Raw genomic sequence first — 21,408 nt, forward strand, 5'->3', positions numbered from 1 at the left:
GCCATGGACACACATATAGACAACCACAAATTACACCCAAACTCACGAGAGAAATAAATGTAGACCATACACATATTTCTCCCGAAAAACCTAAAAAAATACTTTCAGGATTATAGAAGTTCATGCTAACATTATTTCGGGCAAATGTATTTTCGGTCTTCTGATTCGTAACCCCGAGCCGTAGAAAGAGTACAACAATATTTGAAAGTATTACTAACATGTATTAAAAATATTTTAATAATAACATTAGCATCAAAGCGACTCTATGAAATTTTTGTTCTAAATATTTGAAACGCTTGTGTTTGAAACAATTGAAATTGACGTGATGGGTCTCGTTCAGTCTTTTACGCAAGCAATGAGTCGGAAAGAGACAGTTAGCTATTTGATTATTTTGATTGCTTTTGTAATTTATATTTACGATTAATTTAAATATAAATTAAATACTAGTGCATAAACTAACACTTTTAAATGATAACTATGATAACACAATGTAGTACTTACTGAAAATATGATATACCATCCTGTTTTTTCACTTTAGTTGAGTAATTTTTACAAGGTTTTACCACACAATACGGCATCATTGACAAGCGCGCTGTCAGTCGAACAAACGAAGACTTAAGCGTGATTGACGCTCAGTTTACGATTTTAATGCCCTGTAAGTTCGAACACTTTTTAGCGCGGACCCGACGTCCATTTATTTGTAAGTCAATGCCTTTAGTATAAAGTTTTCCTTCACTATAGTTTTAAACCACGGAAATGGCAAATTTTAAACCGTCTTATTATAGAAGCTTATACATTACCCCTTAAAATGAATTTGTGATTTTGTGAAGACTGACGACTTTCAAGAATAGCTAGTTTATTATTATTCCTGGTGTTAATTTTGTCAGTCACTATTTTTAATGAAAAAGTTACTATTCTTCTTAACATAAATAACATTTTCGTAAATGTACAGTGATGCTAGTGTAAGAATGTTAATTTCTTTATACTTATCTCTCAAAGACGCTCTGACGCCCACATTATTGTAAATTGCCATAACTACAGGACATCGGCGGCATTACCCCAAAGCAAAATGCCGTATGTCATTAAACTGTGAAAGTAGGTGAACTAAAGCAATATTGAAATCAATAATAATATCAAAGAACCTAAAATTCATATTACTACCAACAGAACAAGGAAGTGGTCGGCTCGCAGCGGCATTACTGGACCACGGCGCGAGTACATGGGGTACCAGCAACGAAACTCATACAATATCGCCCCGACCGGTGAAGCGACTGGGACCTTTCAAACGTCCATTGACGACACACGCAGGCCCCCAAACCGCGCCCCCTGCAACGCAAATTACCCCTGCTCCCGTACCCCGACGAAATCGATGAACTCCACAGTAACCAACTCCTGTTACTTTGCAATCATTGACGTAGAAAATAAAGAGGTGTTCTATGGCGCCCTGACAAACTGGTCCTAGACTAGTAAGCATTTGTTTACAGGGCTTGAAAAATAGCTTTGATGAAAATTTGAATCAAGTGTATATGATCCTTCCGAGAAATAAAAGTGACTGCGCTAATGTCTGCATAGTAGTTGAACTTCTGGTAACATGACTGTTAGATTAAGAATAATAAAGGACTCTGTTCACAAAGTGTCAGTAGCCCGAATGTGCTAAATTCGTGAAAAGTAGTTGCGTGATTTTCTAATTAGACATGTCATCAGACAGTAAAGAAATTTTCATCACCTATTTTTGTAGAAAATTATTAGAATAAGATCAACGTTATCCGCTGAAGTGTATTGTGGTGCGATTATTAACTTAGAGTAACGAGTATGTTGAGCTTGTTGTATTTACGTATCAAACTGAAAATGCGATGTACAACTTTATTTTTCAGTAATTTTCTTTATTTTAAAGAATAATTTCTACTATTAATGTTTTTATTTTGTTCTATGAAAAAATGTGTAATAGTCATTTTAATTTCATTCGTCCAATGAGAGATTGTTATTCAGACTTAATATTCAAGTACTTAATTATTTATATAACCTTTTTTACCTATCTGTTTTGCATTTAAAATGTAATGTGGTTGATTGCACAGCAATTAGATTATATAACTTTTCCACAAACATAATCTGAGATTAAATTAGTCAAGTGTTGCAATAAATATTTATTGACAATTAAACAATAAATTTTGAACTCAAAATCAATTGCTATATAAACTTGCGCGAAAAAAAAGAAAAAAATATTTATCGTAAATAAAGAAAATTATGTCCTCTAACAACATAAAATGTGCACACAACCAACATATTAATATTTTCTGTACATATGTAAACTAGTTGTAAAGCTTTAACTGTTGTAGATTCGAACTTTTACCATAATAAATAACATATTTATTTGCGCAATTAACACTATGTATTAATTCGACAACATTTTTGAGCTATACAGTATTGATATAAGATCTAATTGTGCTCGATTTAGGATGTTATTATTAGGATTGTTACCCTTGGTAACGCCACTTTCGTAAAATCATAAATTCTGTCCTAAAGCAAGGAAATCATCCTCCACTAGTTTTCTATTGACATTAGTGGTTTAAAATTGAAATTGCATAAATGCTACATTCCATCTTACAATAATTCTTTTTTATGTATGGCACACTTCTGTAATGCTCTTGAGATTATCAAATTATATTGTTTTATAAATTATGTAGTTTAATATATTGCTTGCATTTAATATTATGAATACCTTTGACTAATTTTATTGCATTCCATTCAATGTAGTAATGATTATGTATTGTTTCTCAGTATACTTTAATTTTAACTTAATTTTTCTTGCTTTGTTCCCACTTTTAATTTTAAACAGTATTTTAATAGATGTTAAGACTGACACAAGATTATGTATTGAATTCACTAAGTATTAATTTATTTTAAATGTGGTGGTATTACTAAATAATTTATTTTAGCTAATTTATTAGTTATTGTTTTAGCCTAATTTGAATATAAGGCTTCTACATTTCTCAGATTATTAACCCACAGACATTGTATAATGTAACCAAATTTTTTTATTAAAAATAAAGTTTTGTTAACTTTATTTGGTAGTTTTAATTTGGATTTTTGAACATCAAAAAGTTCAGGTCATGATGTCAAAGTTTTTATTCAAAGTTAAAAACTATGCTTTAGGTAATTTGTACATTCCTCCTTGCAGGACAAGTTGGTGTGTCCTAACTTTAGTATCCAAGAATTGTCTAAGTTCCTGCAAACTACACTCTGCTCCTGGTGCTTGTGAAGCAAACATCTTCAACATCTGATGTATTCTATCTAGAGGCAAAGAATCTAAATTAGTCAACATTCCAACAATGTAAGACCAGAACACTTGCAGCTCTCCTTCTCTTTGATCATGTGCTGATGCCATAGCACTCTCAGTTTCATCATCCTCACAAATCATTTCCTGCACTTGATTTGTAGAGACATTAGCCTTATTTGCATTACTCCCATCCACAAGAACATAATAATCTGTGCTTTTTTCAGAAATTAGCCCCATCGATTGCCAGTAAGTTATCTTTCTCCTTAATACAGTTACAGGCACTTTCATCACCAGATGTAAATCCTCAAGAGACCATTCAGGTTTCTTTTCAAAGTGCATTATAAGTGTAGCATTGAATGGTGACACAGTCAAGTTTAACTTCTTTTCTCCAATTTCAATTTCAATATTCACATTACCAAGATGCGGTTTCCAACTCAATGTTCTGTTGCCCTTCAGTGCTTCAAAAGCCTTTGTGTATGCCTCAAAGTGCTTCTTGGTTTCCTCTGGTAGCTCCAAGCTTTCATCTTTGAATGGTGGCCAAAACTGAGCTGACAAAATCATAGCGTTTGATGTGAACTTCCTATTTAGCTGTTCAAAGTTGCTGTCTTGATGGATCAAGGAATTTATTCGTTTAGAATCTGATATGTCTTTCAACATTACTTCACAAAAGTGTAACTGTGACTCACCAAATCTCAGCTTCAGTAATTCCAAATATTTTATTTCTTTATTAGTGTTTATCACACTTTGAGCCAACAACCTGTCTGCCAACAATGTCCTGTATTCATTTACAAATAGTTCCTTACTGCCATAAACATTAACAAGCATTGATATTATATCACAAGATTTCCTATCACTTGAATTGACTTTTGGGTCAGCATCAACTGGGTCTGGATTCCATTCATCCCAAGCATCTTCCTTTTCTGCATCCCCATCTTCTGCTGCAAAATTTGCCAACTCCTCCGCAAGCTCACTGCCAGCATCTTCTGTTAAACTACTTACAACACTCCGAACTGTATCTTCTCTGTTTCTCAAATAATATCTGACAGGTTTAGTGACAGTTTCCAGTATAACTCCAGAAGGATCCAGGTGTCTCAAAGATCTGATCGTTGAAACATAAGCAGTCAGTATTTCGGGTGTGTTTACACCAGGATGCAACAACCTGGTTTCAAGAGCTGTTTGCAATTTCTTGCATAAGGTTGACCTCAAATCAGTCTTCTCTAAACACACTTTTATATCTTCAATAGCAGGCAGTGAATATGGGTATTCAATAATAATGCTAAACAGCTGATCTATCCTAATCAAAGTATAAGTGTGATACAAGAAGTAGCTCAACTTCTGTTTGAATTTATTAATAGCATTTTGAATGTTTTTATCATCAGGAGGTGGCTTTGACGAGCCTGCACAGTATATTCTTGTTAACCAAGACATAACAGTTGTGTTAAGCCAATCCTCCAGAGTACTAATATGACAATCATCAAAGGAACCTGCACTTAGCTTCTGGATATGAGATTCTATTCTTGTTTGTATAAAATTAGTTAATACTTGACCAGTCAATCTCTCTAGAAGCTGTAGCTCCATAAGTTTTCTATTGGTATCATGAAACACTTTGACAATGTAAGCACAGTTGCATTCTTGTACCAAGTTCTGACATCCCAGACACATAAAATTATCAACTGCATCCAAATTTTCATACTGATTGTCAAAAACGTTAAAAGAAAGCTTGTAAAAATGGTTTATAATAACATCAAAATTGAGAGGTAGTTGTGATAGTAATGTTGCTCGCACAAGCTGTTTTACGCCAGGAACAACATCTTTTTCGCCATACAGAAGCTTGTTATCAGCACAACTAGAGTTTAAAGTGGATAATCTTCGTAGGATGCCAGAAAAACTTGATAAACACTCGTAAAGGTCGTTAACAGCAGACTTAAAAAGTTGAAAACCTTTGAGTTCATCATCAACATTGGTAAATTTGGACCAAAACATTGGAGCCATATGCTGGCGCATGTACTTCTCCACGTGCACTAATATGAGGTCTCGTACTCGTATTTGGACACCCAGGTTAACGATAAGTTGTTGAATTTCGTCGTATTCCGCATCATTGCAATCCGTGAAAATCGTATCGTTTAGGATTGGAAAAGCGTAATTTATTTTGTTCCAATATATCTTCAGGTCTCCTTTCTTGTTAGACATTTTTTAAACCTTCGCAATAAGCTGATATTTATGATGATCGTTATAAAAATTATTAAAATCAGACAACTTTATTTTTAACCACTTTTTCACGAAGCGAAAATATTTTAAATCCTCTATCACTCCTCTATGGCGAAAACAGAGAAAAAAAACTTTATTTCATTTTTTCCATTGGAAAAGACAAAGGCACTAATGCGCCTTACAGCCAAGACTGAGTCAAAGTCAAATAATAGTTTACTCCATAGTAGGTAAAAATTTTACACTTGAAAACGTCATTTTTAAGCTACTTTTTAGGCTACTTGTCATAATATTAACTCTTTAGTTTCTAATGTCTATTTTGAACTTTACATTTGATAGTCTTTTAGTTCATTGTTGTCAAATATTTTCGTGGAATAAAACCGTTATTCTAAAGGTTTTATCTTATTTATCAATTTATTCCACGAAATGTTATCAGAATAAATAAAATGGAACGGTTTCTGCGTCCCGATAAACTGAACATTGATCCAACCGGTAATTCCGCCTCCAAGGAATGGGAGCACTGGAAGAGGACGTTCGAGAGTTTCTTATCGAACTTTACAAAAGAAACAGCTGGTATGAAAATAGACATACTTATAAACCACGTATCTCCAACAATCTTCGCATACATAAGTGAATGTACTACCTATGAAGAAGCCCTAGACATACTCGACAAACTATTCAATAAACCAAAAAATGTAGTCTATGCCAGGTATATACTAGCTACTAGGAGACAAAAGCACGATGAGAGCATTGATACTTATATGCAGGTGCTAAAATTATTAGCGAAAGATTGTCAATTTGGAAAGGTTGATGCTGAAACGAATAAATCCGATAATATTCGAGACGCATTTATTACTGGTCTCAATTCGAGTAAAATCAGGCAGCGATTGCTTGAAAATGTAACTCTATCTCTTGACAAAGCCTATGATCAGGCGAGATCGTTAGAAATGGCGGAGATGAATTCACAGAGTTACGAATCTTCAAATTTGAACGCTGTACAAGGTTCATCAAAGGAAGAAGAATCATCAGCAGCGTCTTTCTTCAAGCGAAAATGTTTCTTCTGTGGGGGTCGCGTGCATCCTAGAAAAGATTGTCCAGCACTCGACTCTACCTGTCAGATTTGTGAAAAAAAAGGACACTTAGCTAAAGTATGTCGTAGCAAGAAACAGACTGCTGCATCAGTAGTCGAAACTGAAAGTAATAAAACTAGTGCTTGTATAATAGCGGCATCGCCGGACTCGCTTAGAAAGGCTACTGTAACGGCGTACGTTCAAGGGATACGCGCCCAAGCATTAATCGATACAGGCAGCTCAATTAGTTTTATGGATGAGGAATTCTTTAATCTCTGTCGTTTAAAAAAGAAACCGAGTAACCAGAGAATTTCAATGGCTTCGACTACTCTTACTTCCAAAGTAGAGGGACAAACTAGCGTCTCTGCCAAAATTGGAGATTATGAGTACAAAAATCTGAATCTACTCATAGTAAAGAATTTATGCGCTGATCTCATCATTGGACATGATATTCTGCATCAACACTCTTCACTAGAGTTTTCTTTTGGTGGTTTGAAGGAACCTATCAAAGTTAATGTATGCAGTGTTGCTGCAGCTACCGTGCCTGCCGTACCACTGTTTTCTAATGTATGTCCTGAAATTAAGCCTGTTGCTATAAAATCGAGAAGACATAGTGAGGATGACAAAGAATTTATAAAAGAGGAAGTCAGGAAACTTTTGGCTGATGGAATAATCGAAGAAAGCACGTCCCCCTGGAGAGCTCAAGTCCTTATCACAAAAAATGTCAACCATAAGAAGCGTCTTGTCATCGATTATTCCCAAACTATAAACAGATATACTCATTTAGATGCGTACCCTCTACCAAACATAGAGGAGCTGGTGTCACAAATATCTAGATATCGTATATTTAGCGCTATAGATTTGCAAAGTGCTTATCATCAAGTTCCTATTTTGCTCGAAGAACGTCATTTTACGGCTTTTGAGGCTTTAGGAAATTTATACCAATTTCTCCGAATTCCATTTGGCGTTACAAACGGCGTCTCAAGTTTTCAAAGGACGATTGATTGGGTAATCCGAAAAGAAGATCTCAAGGGAACGTTCGCTTATCTTGATGATATTACAATTTGTGGCAAGACCCAGCTTGAACATGACAAAAATCTTAAGAAATTCTTGGCAGCTGCCCAGAAATATGGCCTCACTCTCAACAAAGAAAAGAGTAAGTTCTCACAAAACTCTATTAATATTCTGGGTTATAACATAGAAGACAACATTATCAAACCGGATGCAGACCGCTTGCGCCCACTTCTGAACTTACCACCACCATCTGATCTATCATCACTGAGAAGAGTGATAGGAATGTTTGCACACTATAGCAAGTGGATTCTAAATTTTTCAGAAAAAGTTCACGATCTTACTAATGCAAGGATATTTCCATTAAGCGACAATTTAGTCAAAAACTTCAATGTACTCAAATCAGATATAGCCAAATCAAGTATTCATGCAATTGATCATAACGCACCATTAACCGTGGAAACAGACGCGTCAGATCATTCTATCGCAGCGACTCTGTCACAGGCTTCTCGGCCTGTTGCCTTTTTCTCCAGAATGCTAAACAAAAGTGAACATAATCACTCGGCGATAGAAAAAGAAGCTTACGCTATCGTCGAATCGCTGAAGAAATGGCGTCATTTTCTTATCGGCAAACCCTTCCGGCTTATCACTGACCAAAGATCAGTATCTTTCATGTTTAACAATAAACTAACGAGCAAAATAAAGAATGAGAAAATACAACGCTGGCGTCTGGAGTTGGCGCCATTTAAGTATGACATTATATATCGTCCAGGCAAACAAAATGATGCAGCGGATGCACTCTCACGCGTATGCAGCTCAATATCGACACGAAATGAAAAGTTATATTCATTGCACAATGATTTATGTCATCCGGGCATGGCACGAATGACCCACTGGCTTAAATCAAAGAATCTACCATATTCTACGGAAGAAATTAAAAACATGACTAAGTCGTGTAAAATTTGCTCCGAAATAAAGCCAAGATTTTACAAACCTACAATTGATCCAGTTTTGATAAAAGCTACGTCGCCTATGGAGAGACTGAGTATCGATTTCAAAGGACCAGTACCTTCTAATACGAGAAATAAATACATTCTTACAGTAATAGACGAATACTCACGCTTTCCATTTGCATTTCCGTGCCCAGACATGAACTCTTCAACGGTAATCAAACATTTAAATGAAATTTTTATGCTATTCGGTATGCCGTCTTATCTACATTCAGATCGTGGAACCTGTTTCATATCTACTGAAGTAAAGAACTTCTTAAATTCACGTGGTATTGCGTCGAGCAGAACTACACCTTATAACCCAAGAGGAAATGGACAGGTTGAACGTTTTAACGGAACTCTTTGGAAATCAGTGCAATTGGCTCTACGGTCGCAGAACCTACCAATAGAAAATTGGGAAAAGGTTCTAAACCAAGCTTTACATTGTATCAGATCTTTGTTGTGCACAGCGACTTGTTGTACGCCGCACGAAAGAATGTTTACACATACCAGGCGGTCATCGAATGGAGTATCTATACCTACCTGGCTGACGGAATCAGAAAAAGTATTAATGAGAAAATTTAATCGTACTAACAAGTATCAACCTATTGTTGAAGAAGTGACTCTTCTGCACGTAAATCCAGACTACTCCTATGTTCGCTATGAGGACGGTCGAGAGACAACTGTTTCCAACCGACATTTAGCACCATTGAGCCTAGATAGTCAGATAATGGTAGATGAAACAACAAATATTGAGACTCTTAACGAAAACTCCAATGAAGTGGAAGACCCTAATCCTACATCTCAAAATTCTGAAACCAGATTTTCTGATTCCGAAAATGAGACTGAAGACATAGACCACCCTGAACCTCCAGCGGACACCGAACCAGAGATTCGAAGGTCTGCAAGAGTGCGACACCCACCAGCCCACCTCGAGGATTATTTTCAAGGCTGATAGAATGTCATAATATTAACTCTTTAGTTTCTAATGTCTATTTTGAACTTTACATTTGATAGTCTTTTAGTTCATTGTTGTCAAATATTTTCGTGGAATAAAACCGTTATTCTAAAGGTTTTATCTTATTTATCACTACTGCTCGTTCACTATGCTGACCTCCCTGAGAAGAACGAGGAAGAAACTCTAGGGATTGCTCTTTTCAAATAAACTTAACTGCTATGGAATACACTTTGAATCATAATTGTGTGGAATCTAGACTCTTTGTCTTTCCACACTTCTTTATCTAAAACATACTCTTTAATTTTGTAATATGACTTTTCAATTAAAATACTTTTAATGTAAAATCTTAATCTGTTACCCGGAATCTTATTGTAAAAACGTATACAGGTCCCCATAAAAGAATCGTTTACCTTAGTTAAACGAAAGTGGTACCATGAGTTTGAACTTAGTTCTAGGTTAATATTATGAATATCTTCTTTCTTAATTTTTGTAAGTCAATGTTTCTTAATGAAGTTATGTACATTTTTACGGGCATACAAAATGTTTGAGTAAATGTACTGCCATGCCACAGTCATAATAAAAACTCCTTAAACTTCTCTCTGAGAGAAACCCGAGAACTTATATGGTACACAACAAAGCACGATCGCACGTTTTTGCAACACAAATATAGTTTGTATATCTGCAGCTTTACCCCACATGAGAATCCCGTAGAACATTATACTATTGGAAGTAACTAAACTAGTCTAGCAGTAGCAACATTGGTAAGCTCATGTATTCTAGATATATGTGGAAACCATTGAAGTTTACTATCTGAGGTCACTCCCAAAAAGACAGCTTTATTAACAAAGTCAACGCCTACTTCCCGATATGGTGGAAATAAATATTTATATCGTTGTACGCTGATAGGCTCCAAAGCAAAGAATCAAATATGAGAGGACCTGAATATGGAAAATATGAAAGAGTGATCAACGGCCTGCAAAAACTATAATACATGGGGAGGATTTTTGTGCATTTTTATGAGATACACCTAGTCAATTTCCGCGGGAAGTAAAAATGTTCGAAATTCAAATAGACAAGATGGCCTCCATACAAATTTCAAAGCCTCCTATCACGGAAACTATTAGAGATAGGTAGGAGGTGCTCGAAGGAATATCATAGAGGGTAACACTGGTCAACTGCCTGGGTTAAAAAAAATTTAAGTCTTTAGGAGTCCTTAATCATATTTTGGGGTCAAAAATTTATTTTCGTCATTGTTTAATATAAATGTTTTTTCGTGAAAAATAACTGCTGAAAGAGATTTGCTCTTATTCAACTGAAAATTGGCATGTGAAGGCCACTAGACATGCGGATAATTTGTGCTCAAAATTTGTTTTTCGCTATTTTCAAATATGGCCGTCATAGAAGCGTTCATTGGCGGCAGAAAAAAAATTGCTCAGATCCCTTTGAAAATTGGCATATGGGGTCTCTAGGAGTGCTTGATAATAATTTGTAATCAAAATTGGTGGTTTTACGCTATTTTTAAATATGGCCGCCATACAAACTCTTTTAGCGGCAGATAAAAATTTGCACTAATTCGATTGAAAATGGACATGTCGGGGTCGTTATGAGCGTTTAAAATTTATTTTTCACTATTTTTCAATATGGCTACCATACAAAAAATGTAAGGCATACTTCCCGATGTAGTGGAAATGAGATACTTATTATAGCGTTGTTGTATCTCAACCATATCTGTTACATTCCACTTTCTTGAAAGCTATCTTTGGCATAACAAAGAGAAGTATTTAGGGGGGAAAATGCCAAACTACTGCCGAATTTCCTGTACTATGAATACGAAAACAACGATAATCCAGAATACTCAGACTTAGAAATGTTCGTTTCTTAAATTGGCCCAAATCGGGAATCGACCTCCTCATCAAGAGCCCATAGTACTAACTGCTGTGCCACCGAAGAGCATGAGCACACCCCGTAAACTGAACCCGACCACGCGCCGCAGTCCGAACCCGACCCCACCTACGGTGGGGTACAGGGCTCCTTTATTTCTATGATTGGACTAGTCGATTTTACATTAGATAATTCAAATTTAACACACTGCCTTCTTGGCATTGAGCAATAAATTGTTAATTTTAAACCAATAAACTACCTTTGAAAGGGTATCGTTAATATTATGAGGATCGTATCCCAACTCTACTCAATGCTCAAGTCAGGACTTGAGTATGATTTAAGGCACTCTGAAGTCCTTGCCATTAGGGTCGTATTTCTAGTTTCTTTCAACAACAACCTAGCATAAGGAATCAAATCATACAACAGCAAATAAAACACATTACAGCACATCAAGTTATGAAAGAGACTAAATATTTATTTAAATGCTTAGAACTGCCCTTAGTTTAATTATATTATTAGCTAAAATTTTAGAGAATTGGCTCTGGTTGCTGTGTGATGAGGAGTCCAAATCTCTTCTTGATAGTAATTCGTTGTCTGGAGTATTTATCTTCAGGGGAAAATCGAGCTGCAAAGAAAGGAGTAAGGTTAATAAAGATTACTAATTAGCAACATACAAAAGCCGCTAATGGTTTAACCTACTGCCTCTCAAGCAAAGACTGTGGGCTCGAATCGCACCTCTGAGTTTCCCAGAAATTGTTTCAAATTTAATTTGAAATTTACCATGAGCTTTCCATGAAGGAAAACATTGTGATGAAATCTACATGTCAAAGAATGTTCATAACCCTCAGAAAACGAATGAAGTCTCCAACCCGTACTGGACCAGCATGGTGCACTACGGCCCAAACCTTGGCCTGAGAGAAGACCCGTGCTCAGCAGTGAGACGTATAAATGGGTTGTTGATGATGATGAACATATACAAAAAAACCATCGTAAAAATAAACTATAATTCCTCACCTGGGTGAGCAGACAGTGTTGGCTTACCAAAAGGATCAATAGTCTGGAAACATTAAAACATCACATTTAAATACACACAAATGTATGTACCTATAGTTGAAGTATGCATATTGTTCAAAGAATATTATAATCACAGTTAAAGTTAAAATTATTATCTTTAGTAATACCACATGCTAAGATAAATTATTTTTGTGGTTGTTATTGAAAAGGTTAAGACCAATTAAAGTACTTACTGCTAGCGTATACTGTCTGTCGCCATTTTTGTCCAAATAATACCTTAGATACATTTTGGATTTGTGTATTTCCAACCAAATTCGTAAGAAAATAAACGAAAACAATTGTAACTTTAATTCAACGCCGCAGTTGGTCAGTTGGTCGCAACCACAGACTACTTAGTGATAGTCGCAACAGTAGTGTTGAGTTACTCAGACACGAGGCAACTCGTTTGTACCACTCGCTTGGTTATAGAGGTGGGTGATAAATAACGTCACGATGAAAAAATCACGATGATCCGCCGTCAAACAGAATTACCGTGACTCGTTCCGAATGAACGACGTTCCAAAGTCACTTAGGTGTTCCTCCGTTCCAATAGCTATCCCCGTCACTCACATCACGACATACGTATTTGATACAATGCGCGATCTCCATTCCGTGGTGACTGAACGCACCACTCGTTGTAGTTCTCTTCAAATCGGGCCATTTCGGCGGGGGTGTGATTGAAATAGGATGACTTTCTTTGCTCACTCACAAGGATCGTAGGTGCTTATACTACTATATTATATACTACTACTACTAGAAAGGGCGGATGAAAAAAATCTGCAGCAGTTATTATAAACCTATTTATGAGCAAAGTAAAATATTTTTGTATATTTGTTTTGTTATAGGAAGAGTTGGTATTTTATATTTATGTATAATCTATTTTGTGTATTCTACTACAAATATAATTACATTACACTTTATTGTTATTTTTAACAATCCAAAGATTCGCATTAAATAAGTAAGAAATAAAATTATATTCAATACAAAATCAACTTTTTGAATGGAATTGAAACTTATTACAAAGGGAGTAAAAACTTAAATCATTCTATACAAAACGGCTATAAGTATTAGAAAGAATCCGCTGGCTAAACCGTGTATCGTGATGTAAGTGATAGGCGTGACAAGGTCACGGAAGTAACAGTCGTGACAAAATCACGATGATTTATCACTGTGATTTTTTTGGAACCGGAACGACAGTCACGGCGATAGAAATGTAACGCTATTCCCCATGTTTACTTGGTTAGTCTGTCACAACACGTCATGTCATAAAAATGTCCCACCTCACACCCCACCTCATGTCATAGCCTCATGTCACAGCATCACTCATGTCACACTGTTTCGAATTCGAATGAATGAAAGAGCGCGTGCATTGAGGTATTCAGGTGAGGTACATGACAACGAGGAACTCGAGGGAGTGAGTAAGACAGCACGTCACTGTGACTTGTTTTAGCTCGTGAGCTCGTGTATGCTCACGAGCTAAAACACAAACTACAAAGTGTCAATGTCACTGTCCTATTCGAGCTTAACTTAATGCCGCCGCCGCCGCCGCCGCCGCCAGTTCATGAGTCTTTCACTGCGTTTTTTCGCTTGCTTTTTTTATATAAAACTTTTGTTGTAGATTCTCCTCTCAATAGGGAATCAGACAATTTTTCAGAAAGTGTCTAGAATTAACTAAAATAGATGTGTACAGACATGAAAAATAATATTTTATTAAAATAAAGCTTAATATTCTCTAAAATGTGCTAAAACTACGTTAAAATTTAAATAGGAACAAATTGGCGCGCAAACGTAACAAAATGTCAAATTGAACGCTTGACGTCATTTGTAGGTAAACAAGCTACGAAATCAAGGGCAAGGTGTTATTGTAAAGGTTTTGTGAAGTTTGAAGTCGTTATGGAACGGAAAACATATCGTTGGTGTGTAGTACCTCAAAGTAGGAATACTTCTATAACTGCCCCAAATAAACTATTTATTGATGTACCTCGAAAATCCGACATACGAAAAAAATGGTTGGTCCTAGCACGACGAAATATCTGTAAATTCTAAAAAATACGACCCTAATGGCAGGGACTTGAGTATGATTTCGAGTGCTTTAAGCCATACTCAAATCCTGACTTGAGCATTGAGTAGAGTTCTAGAATACGACTCTTAGTATGTTAAAATATGAGTGTATGAATGAATATACTAGATTCAAATACTGGAACTCAATTTGTACTACTTACAAATATATAATTTACACTATGATGAATATTGCATTTTACATTTTGTTTTTAAGTAAGTATCTATTAGGAATGAAACCTTACCAATATTACTTAGATATCTATTTACCTGAAGAATTATTATTTAATACTATAAACATTTGGAATCAGTTTATTTTCTAGTAATTTATTAATAGTATATAAAATATATAGTTTTGGTATTGAGGGATCCTGCGCTTTTTAGCTGATTTTACATCATATGATCATACACTACCATAGTACTTAATAAAATTAACATTTATTTATACTATATCATAACACTTAAGTTATCCAATTGATTGATACCATCAAATTATGGAAATTTGCTTAATATTCCCTGTTAATTGAATCGTTTCCGTAGTCACCCCATGTGAAGTAGGAAATGTCCTACTTCAAAGGAGGTGACTACAATGTTACTACCTCATTTTTTCAAATGAGTTACTCCCTCAAACTCATTTTAATTTTATGTCCTACAGCACTACGCAGCAATCGCATTGATATTTTTTTTTTGTGCAGAGTTTTATGGGCTGTGGTAGATTGGAGTCTGCGGTTGATTTAAAATTGATATACTGTTGGGTAGTTTTCCGAAAAATAGGAAAAATATTATTTCGGTTGCTCTGATTATGATCCGCGTATGCGTTTAGAAATATCTTTTGAAATTTTATACGTGAATAAACTTGTATAACTAAAAGCCACAAACATTGACCTAGTGGCCACAGAGATAAACGAGACCACAGACATATATTTAGAATATAAAAATTAGGCTCATAAACTTTTTTCTTTCAAACATGACGTATGATTGGATTTTTGCATTTTTGCAGATGTGTGTTTTCGAGTTATGTGCAACGTAGTGATTACATTATCTTTGTTGTGTGCAAGCTAGACTAAGGATGGAAAAACAATAGTCTAAGGGCTAGACTAGCGTTATGGGACGAGTTGTATTTTTTTAAGTTACTCTAGTTACTCTAGATATAAGCGGCTATAATAGATCAATCGGCAGCGACGCGCCGTCGAAAAATTATCGGCGGCCGTAGCACGAGCGCGACCATGAAACGAATTTGTATAACGGTGTTTGTTTTTACAAAAACCGTTCCAAACACTTTTTCAAAGGACAAAATAAAATAACGTATTTTCTATACTAATCAATTTTTTATCAGTTCGATTAGCGATGGAACGAGTAGTATTTGTATAAACTCGAGTTGACTTGACTGTCAACTCGAGTTAACTCGTCTCGGTGTTCGACAGAGCGCGAGCGCGCAGAACCGCGAGTCGTGAGCAGAACTCGTACCGAATGCTTCACCGAGTTGGACACGTTCGACCGGCCGACCGCGACTCGAGCGTGACCGAAGGTCACCGAACAGACCGAGCTAGCTCGAGTTCACGAAGTATAGCTTGAGTTGACTCGTTGTGGGAGTAACTCGAGTTAAATAACTCGACTCGCCCATCGCTCGCGACTCGAGCGTGCTTTGAAGGTCACCGATGAAATAAACTAATATTAACATAATCCAAGCATTTTTATTATATGCAGAAGACATTTACAGTGTCAATTATATCCATAGATCTACCAACCATAGTGTATATATATATATAACATTCGTCCATCCCTACAATTTACAACATCTCCTCGATAAGCCGCCGAGGTCGCCTGATGGTGCGCTCATGGCGCTTTGATGCTTGCTGTAGGGACGCCGTGGTAGGTGGCGAATGCGTAGTAGCAGCGCATGGCCGCATTGGGGTGGTAGCTGAGTTCTGCGTTCCTGACGAACTTGCAAGGGGTTCCACCTCACTGGTGTTTATATGATGCGGGTCGTGTGTGGCCTGAGAGCCATCAGTAGAAACTGGACTGATATGGTCGGCTAAGCGGGAACGCACTTGATCAGCATGATATCTCCTTTCTACCCCATTGGCTGTGTCTACGGTGTACGAGTATCTATGCGTACGTCTGGATATGGTAGCAGGTTCCCATCGTGACCCATCCCGGGCTCGGACAAACACGCTGTCCCCCGATCTAAAACATGGTGTTAAATTTTCTGAATTTATATTAGCCTGTATCTGCCTATGCTGCAGGGCCTTTTTAGAGTTAGGGCGTGCGTTATCCAAAATACAATGCAGCTGACGTCCGAACATAAGTTGTCCTGGGCTCTTACCGGTGGTGGAATGAGTTATGCGGTAGGAAAAAAGGAAATTTTCTAGTCGTCTTTTCAAGGTGAGATGGTCACTGGCACTTGATGATAGCCTGGATTTGAAAGTGCGAACCAGACGTTCAGCCAAACCGTTAGTCCGGGGATGGTACGGGGATGATTTAATGTGTAGAATACCCTTGTCTCTACAATAGTCTTGAAATTCCTGAGAAGTAAACTGTGGTCCATTGTCAGAAACCAAGAATTGAGGGAAGCCGAAGGTGGTGAAAATGGAATCTAACTCTTCACACAGTTTAGAAGTGGTTATCTGGTTCATGGGTTTAATTTCGACCCATTTCGAAAGCGCATCTGCTAAGACAAACCAATATTTTCCCTCGAACGGGCCTGCAAAATCAATGTGTAGCCTTTCCCACGGGTTGTCAGGAACGGACCACGAGTATATAGGCAATTCAGCGTTGTTCGGCCGATTCTCTTGGCATTTGCGACAACGTTTAATGTACTCCTCAATGTCATCGTCAATGGACGGCCACCATACGTAAAAACGTGCTAGCGCTCTCATTGCGGATATGCCTGGGTGTCCTGTATGCAGATATTCCAAGGTGGCCTTTCTCAGGGTGTTCGGTATTACTATTCGACCTTGCCACATTAATATCTTATTTTCAATGGACAACTCAGTGCGCTTCCGAGCATAGGGCTTTAAGTCATCTGAATAAAAATTTTCACGCCAGCCGGTCTTAATGTACTCTGATACCTGTTTAAGCAAAGGGTCCTTCCTTGTCGCGCCTCGTACACTGTCCTCTGTTAACGCAATATCCGAAACTCTTTCATGCTGCAACTGAGCTACCACTCTGTGTACTGTCAATTCTGCATTAGACGGTTTATCTTCTGGATTGGGCATCCTAGAAAGAAAATCAGCCATAAAATTTAGATGCCCTTTTGTAAAAACTATATCGTAGTCATACCCTCCAATGATTAAAGCCCAACGCACTAGACGGTTATTGACAATTTTCGGCAAGTTACGTTGTGGCCCCAAAACGTGAATCAATGGCTTATGATCAGTGCTAAGTATGAATTTGGTACCACGTAAATATTGATCAAACTTTTGGATTCCAAAAAATATTGCTAAAGCTTCTCGGTCAATAACTGAATATTTAGTTTCCGCTGGTCTTAGTTTCCTTGAAGCAAAAACGATAGGTTGAATTTTGTCTGCCGATTTATGATATAGGACGGCACCCACACCTTTTTCCGAGGCATCGCAGGCTAAATACAATGGGCGCTTTTCGTCAAAAGCAACAAGCGGTTTCGATTTACTAATAAGATCTTTTGCGTTCTTAAAACTCGTATTTTCTTTGACGGTCCATTGCCACTTCCGGCGACCACCAGTCAATGCATGCAGATCTGCGCAGACACTATGTAGGTGAGGAATAAATTTCTCGTAAAAATTTATAAGACCTAAGAACGACCGCAGTTCTTGGGCGTTAGTGGGCGGTGTCGCTTTCATTATTGCATCAATTTTCGATTTCGTCGGCCTAATTCCGTCTTTAGTAATTGTGTGCCCAAGGTATTCAATCTCTGTCTGGAAAAATGAACATTTCTTTAAATTGACTTTTAAGCCCGCCTTATCTAGTTTGCTAAACACGGTCGATAGTGTTTGGAGGTGTTCAATGTCATTTTTCCCTGTTAAGGCAATGTCGTCAAAATACACTGCGACATTTGGTACACCGTCCAAAAGTTCATCCAAGTAATGTTGGAAAATTGAAGGAGCTGTTGAGATTCCAAATGGCATCCTATTGTATTGATAATATCCTTTGTGCGTAGAGATTGTCAGGTACTGTTTCGACTCTGGAGCTATTTCAAATTGCAAGTACGCATCCCTTAAATCTATTTTCGAAAATTTGGCTCCATTTGCCAGATTTTGTCGTAGCTGGTCAAAGAGTGGGACTGGGTGAGAATGAGTGACAATAACAGGATTAATAGTGCTACGAAAATCACCGCAAATTCGGATTTGGCCATTTGTTTTTACGACATTCACTGTGGGTGTAGCCCATTCTAATGGCGTGACATTTGGATCAACTTTAGTCACGATTCCTTCGTCAACTAAACGTTGAAGTTCAATTTCTATGTTCTTACGCATGGAAAACTTAACTGGTCGAGCAGGGACATGTTTAGGTACTGCCCCAGGTTTTATATGAATGTTGACTTCATAATTTTTAACTTTTCCTAGTTTATTATCAAAAAGGGATGAAAAGGTTGAAAGTACCTGTTTAAGCGTAGTGGTGTGTTGAATGGGTTTAACCGAATAGACTGGCTCTGGGAATGTCATTTTATACATCTCGCTCCACTGGAGGCCAAAAAGCATTGGATTGGCGTCTTCCATAACCACAACAGGTAATATTTTCCGCTCTCCCATGATTTCAACGGTTACGTCGGTGAGACCTTTTGGTTTGAGCTTAAGGTTCCCATAAGCTCGTAGCTTCGGTGCCTTGGTTAGAGAGGGTTCTCCGATCCGCTTCCAGAAATTTGTGCTAATAATGGAGTACACGGATCCTGGGTCCCAATCGAATGTGCAACTGACACCGTTGACGGTTACATCAATTCTCTTGCTGTCCTTGTTTCTCTTGCGTTCAACCTTGAAGACATCATCACTTTCATCCGAACTCGTGTCAAAAGACTGTGATGAACTTCCATCATTGTGTGCATTGTACTTAATTTTATGCAGTTTGTTACTATAATTGGTTGGTTGTTTCTTTTCTGTCGCGGTGCTCGCTAAATATGCCCTACCAGACTTTATACAGCAACTTTCAAAATGACCTTGTATGTGGCATTCATCGCATGTATGGTCTTTTGCCTTGCAAACGTTTAGCCTATGTCTCTCTTGTGCACCACATCGACGGCACTGGTTTGGACTTAGTTTGCGTAGAAACGTACATTGTTTATAGTGACGTCCTGTACTTGTTCTTGCTTTTACTTTATTAGCGGTAGCGGGCATGCTACTATCAGCATCACCTTCTGCTAACTCTCTGGACTGAGCTACTGCAAAGAATTGATCGAAAGTAACCTCTACAAGTTTTCCGTCGTAAGTCTCTTGAAGGTCTGGCCATTTCTGTTTTAGGTCCACTTCTAGTTGAGGGTGATTTAAGCCGGTAGCAAATCGATCGCGCAATTGACGTTGAAACATTGTGTCCTTGTAGCCACAATCGCTGGCGAGTTTCTTTAGCCTGTTAGCATACTGTTCCATAGTCTCGTTGTGGTCTCGTACGCAACTCCAAAATTCAGTTAGTGCTTTATACCTCGTAACTTTAGTTCGATGTAAATCGAGTAGTTTAGACTTAATGTCATTGTAGGAACTGTTTCCAAAGTTAGGAACGAGTGCTATTTTTAGGTCGTGAAATATCTCAGGAGACATACATGAAAATAATAATTCTTTCCTTGTGTCATTATCACTTACGGCCCATATGTCACATTTGGCTTCGAAAAAATCTAAAAATTTTTCTACCGATACAGTCGCAGGGTTAAAAGTGTCGCATTTGAAACTTTTAATAATTGTGTACTTGTTGCTGCTTGCCGAGCTGGTAGGTTCCGTGCCAGGTGTTGCTGGCGTGGGGAGCTCCACTGCTGGTCGTTGCTGCAACACAAGTTGTTGCAAAATGTCCGAAATCTGTTGTTGCTGATTTTTTTGTAATTGTAGAAATTCTTGGAATTGTTCCTTATTCATTTTGTTTGGTTACTCCTCGTCGCCAATGAAATAAACTAATATTAACATAATCCAAGCATTTTTATTATATGCAGAAGACATTTACAGTGTCAATTATATCCATAGATCTACCAACCATAGTGTATATATATATATAACAACCGACGCGTTGTATGAATGAAGTATTCGGTTCGGCGGCGGGCGGGGCGGGTCAACCGAGCTAGCTCGAGTTCACTCGTTATGGGAGTAACTTGAGTTAACCGAATTAAATAAGTCGACTCGTCCATCGCTAAGTTCTATCAGGCGCGGCGCTCCGATCGTACGCACGTGCACGCTTCCATATTGTGTATGCGTAGTGAAAATGGCGACGCCAGAAATTGACAAATTTATTTTTAAACAAAACATCTTCGAATATAAAGTCACTAAGTTTTATCTTAGAAAAATTTCTGGCGTTGCCATTTTCTCTGCACATACACAATCAGCGATGGATGAGTCGTGTTATTTAACTCGGTTAACTCGAGTTACTTCTATAACGAGTCGACTCAAGTTACTTTTTCATGAACTCGAGCTAACTCGGTTGACCCGTCCCGCCCGCTGCCGAACCGAATACTTTCATATATTCAAACAGCGCGTCGGCTATTCGTTCTCAATCGGTCTGTGCGGCGACCTTCTGGGCACGCTCGACTCGCGGTTGGTCGGCCGATTGTGCCCAATTCGGTGAATCGTCGGTTCGAGTTTTACTCGCGACTCGCGGTTGCTCTATCAGACACCGAGTTAACTCGAGTTAGGAGTCACGCCATCTCGAGTAACTCGAGTTGACAAAAATACAACTTGTCCCATCGCTATACACAATACAGAAGCGTGCGCGTACGTACGACCTGAGCGCCTGATC

At 37.7% G+C, this 21,408-nt stretch overlaps 5 protein-coding genes across 8 annotated transcripts in view; 2 read left to right on the forward strand and 3 right to left on the reverse strand.

The window, feature by feature from the left end:
- LOC113226631 (probable Rho GTPase-activating protein CG5521) overlaps positions 1-2,089 on the forward strand; it is a 54,761-nt gene extending 52,672 nt beyond the window's left edge. For all 4 annotated transcript variants that reach the window (XM_026459345.1, XM_026459347.1, XM_026459346.1 and 1 more), the window contains one exon: positions 1,168-2,089. In XM_026459345.1, the coding sequence (XP_026315130.1) occupies positions 1,168-1,373 (206 nt within the window). In that variant the 3' untranslated portion in view covers positions 1,374-2,089. The remainder of the gene's footprint in view (positions 1-1,167) is intronic.
- Positions 2,090-3,142: 1,053 nt separating this feature from the next.
- LOC113226662 (anaphase-promoting complex subunit 2) lies at positions 3,143-5,467 on the reverse strand. Its single transcript, XM_026459383.1, has one exon. The coding sequence runs from the start codon at positions 5,465-5,467 to the stop codon at positions 3,143-3,145; it is 2,325 nt and encodes a 774-aa protein (XP_026315168.1).
- A 461-nt stretch (positions 5,468-5,928) lies between these two features.
- LOC113226663 (uncharacterized protein K02A2.6-like) lies at positions 5,929-9,507 on the forward strand. Its single transcript, XM_026459384.1, has one exon. The coding sequence runs from the start codon at positions 5,929-5,931 to the stop codon at positions 9,505-9,507; it is 3,579 nt and encodes a 1,192-aa protein (XP_026315169.1).
- Positions 9,508-11,846: 2,339 nt separating this feature from the next.
- On the reverse strand, positions 11,847-12,782 carry LOC113226626 (H/ACA ribonucleoprotein complex subunit 3). Its single transcript, XM_026459331.1, has 3 exons — positions 12,639-12,782; positions 12,406-12,448; positions 11,847-12,016 (listed from the first exon to the last, which is right to left on the reverse strand). Exons 1-3 carry the CDS (start codon positions 12,690-12,692, stop codon positions 11,919-11,921), a joined length of 195 nt encoding a protein of 64 aa, XP_026315116.1. The 5' UTR covers positions 12,693-12,782; the 3' UTR covers positions 11,847-11,918.
- Positions 12,783-16,217: 3,435 nt separating this feature from the next.
- On the reverse strand, positions 16,218-20,571 carry LOC113226537. Its single transcript, XM_026459191.1, has 2 exons — positions 19,083-20,571; positions 16,218-16,689 (listed from the first exon to the last, which is right to left on the reverse strand). The coding sequence occupies exons 1-2, from the start codon at positions 20,535-20,537 to the stop codon at positions 16,612-16,614; spliced, it is 1,533 nt and encodes a 510-aa protein (XP_026314976.1). The 5' UTR covers positions 20,538-20,571; the 3' UTR covers positions 16,218-16,611.
- Positions 20,572-21,408: the final 837 nt, after the last annotated feature.

This window comes from Hyposmocoma kahamanoa, unplaced genomic scaffold (assembly GCF_003589595.1).
Source record: "Hyposmocoma kahamanoa isolate Upper Pololo Valley unplaced genomic scaffold, ASM358959v1 192, whole genome shotgun sequence".
NCBI lineage: Eukaryota > Metazoa > Arthropoda > Insecta > Lepidoptera > Cosmopterigidae > Hyposmocoma > Hyposmocoma kahamanoa.